The sequence below is a fragment of the Camelina sativa genome, chromosome 16 (assembly GCF_000633955.1).
Source record: "Camelina sativa cultivar DH55 chromosome 16, Cs, whole genome shotgun sequence".
In the NCBI taxonomy this organism is placed as follows: domain Eukaryota; kingdom Viridiplantae; phylum Streptophyta; class Magnoliopsida; order Brassicales; family Brassicaceae; genus Camelina; species Camelina sativa.
The window spans coordinates 20,026,465-20,028,734 of NC_025700.1; the positions used below are offsets into that span (position 1 = coordinate 20,026,465).

The 2,270-nt window shown below is 37.6% G+C and overlaps 1 protein-coding gene across 1 annotated transcript in view; it reads right to left on the reverse strand.

Moving 5' to 3' along the window:
- LOC104751405 (ornithine carbamoyltransferase, chloroplastic-like) overlaps positions 463–2,270 on the reverse strand; it is a gene marked incomplete in the record, with an annotated part of 3,749 nt that continues 1,941 nt past the window's right edge. Inside the window, 3 exon segments of the mRNA XM_010473338.2 lie at positions 463–795; positions 897–1,172; positions 1,424–1,555. Coding sequence (XP_010471640.1) covers positions 613–795; positions 897–1,172; positions 1,424–1,555 — 591 coding nt within the window.

A 2,270-nucleotide genomic window follows, 5' to 3' on the forward strand; every position in this document is an offset into this window, starting at 1 on the left:
TATGACAGTCTTCTTCATCTCAGACATCAGAGACAAAGAGACTCCATGGTTAATCACCCTGAAACATCCCCATCTCTCACCCGCTTCACGGATTTTCTGATTCAAAATCTTATCAGAAGCCTCTTCCAAATCTATTGTCGGAATGACTCCACTAAGTTCCACCATTAAGATCCTTCTCCGAGGTTGCAAAATTTTTCTACTTTCAACACAACCTTGTATCATGTTATAAAGACATCCTCCAAGAGAATGATGTAACTAATAATGTAATGTAATACTACTTGCCTACTCACCAAAGACATTTTCTCTGTCTCTGATCATTGAAATAATCATTAAAAGTAGTTGACTTTAAGAAAAGTCGTTTCGTGTGTGAGCAAAAATTAGAAAATAAAGACCTGATTCATTAGGTAGAGATTTGAGACAGCTAATGAGCGAAGCAACCACCATTAGGGAAACGAAATAGAATATTATTCAATGAGCTCATTCATATTCCCAGCTAAAGAAGCCACAATATTATTCATCAAGGTTTCTCAAACTAAGGTTAATACGTAGTACATTATTAAGTCAATGGTACACCAACAAGCCGCATGAGAGAACTAAGATAACAAAGGGGGTTTAATAGCCGAGCAAATGAAGCATTATAGCATTTTGGGCATGCATGCGATTCTCTGCCTGTGGAAAGACAATGGAATAAGGAGCCTCCACGACTCCATTGGTCACCTCAACTCCTCTTTCTGCAGGTAAACAATGCATGAAATAGGCTTTTGGTCCAGCTAACTTCATAAGAGCTTCATCCACCTGCAATTTAACATAACATAACATGTTAGTGTGAATCAGTGTACTTTAGTACGCGACCAAACATTGTACCAAAACTAAGCCAGATAAGACTTATATGTTACCTGGAATCCTTGGAATGCTTTACGGCGAGATTCGGCTTCATCCTTTTGCCCCATACTGGCCCATACGTCTGAGTACACAACATCAGCTCCTATGACAGCTTCTTTAGGATCATTGGTGATCTCTATCTTACTTAATCCAGCTTGTTGTGCCTTCAAAACCCTTTCTTTGTCTGGTTCAAACCCTTTTGGGCAAGCGCAGACAAAATGAAAAGGAATAACGGATGCCAATTCCAACCATGAGTGTACCATATTGTTCCCATCTCCAACATACACAACCTGAAGTTAATTGAATCATTGTTAGTATATTTGGCGTTTTTTTTATATGAGCTTACATGTATGCAACATATAGAATATGAGATGATATCATCATACAAGTCTACACTAGTTGTGTGCTTTGACATAGATAATCTTGGATATCAAGATTTCATGCACTAATCATGGGTTTGTTTCAGTTTTCAATGTTATAAGTGAGGTGGATGTATAAATGTAACTTGCATCTGCAGCATCAGGTGAAATGGTTAACTAACCTTTGTTCCTTCGACTTGACCAATGTGCTCAATCATTGTGAGGGCATCTGCCATGATTTGACAAGGATGGTTATGATCTGTCAGACCATTGACAACTGGTACACTCGAGTAGTTAGCCAAATCAAGAATGTCCTGCAAAAGAAGCGGATTCATATTTGGTCATTCAGCTCTCTGAAGTGCACACTTAAGCATATTAGTTGAAAAATGGATACTAATGCCACTAACAAGACACTAGAACAAACATACGAATGTATTTTATCTTTCTGAAATTAGAACAAGCCATTTGTATGCTTCTAATGATCCATCTGGTAGGTTTTATATTATTAATCAATCAAAAAACTCACCAGCATACCTGATGAGCAAACACACGAGCCATAATGANTATCATCATACAAGTCTACACTAGTTGTGTGCTTTGACATAGATAATCTTGGATATCAAGATTTCATGCACTAATCATGGGTTTGTTTCAGTTTTCAATGTTATAAGTGAGGTGGATGTATAAATGTAACTTGCATCTGCAGCATCAGGTGAAATGGTTAACTAACCTTTGTTCCTTCGACTTGACCAATGTGCTCAATCATTGTGAGGGCATCTGCCATGATTTGACAAGGATGGTTATGATCTGTCAGACCATTGACAACTGGTACACTCGAGTAGTTAGCCAAATCAAGAATGTCCTGCAAAAGAAGCGGATTCATATTTGGTCATTCAGCTCTCTGAAGTGCACACTTAAGCATATTAGTTGAAAAATGGATACTAATGCCACTAACAAGACACTAGAACAAACATACGAATGTATTTTATCTTTCTGAAATTAGAACAAGCCATTTGTATGCTTCTAATG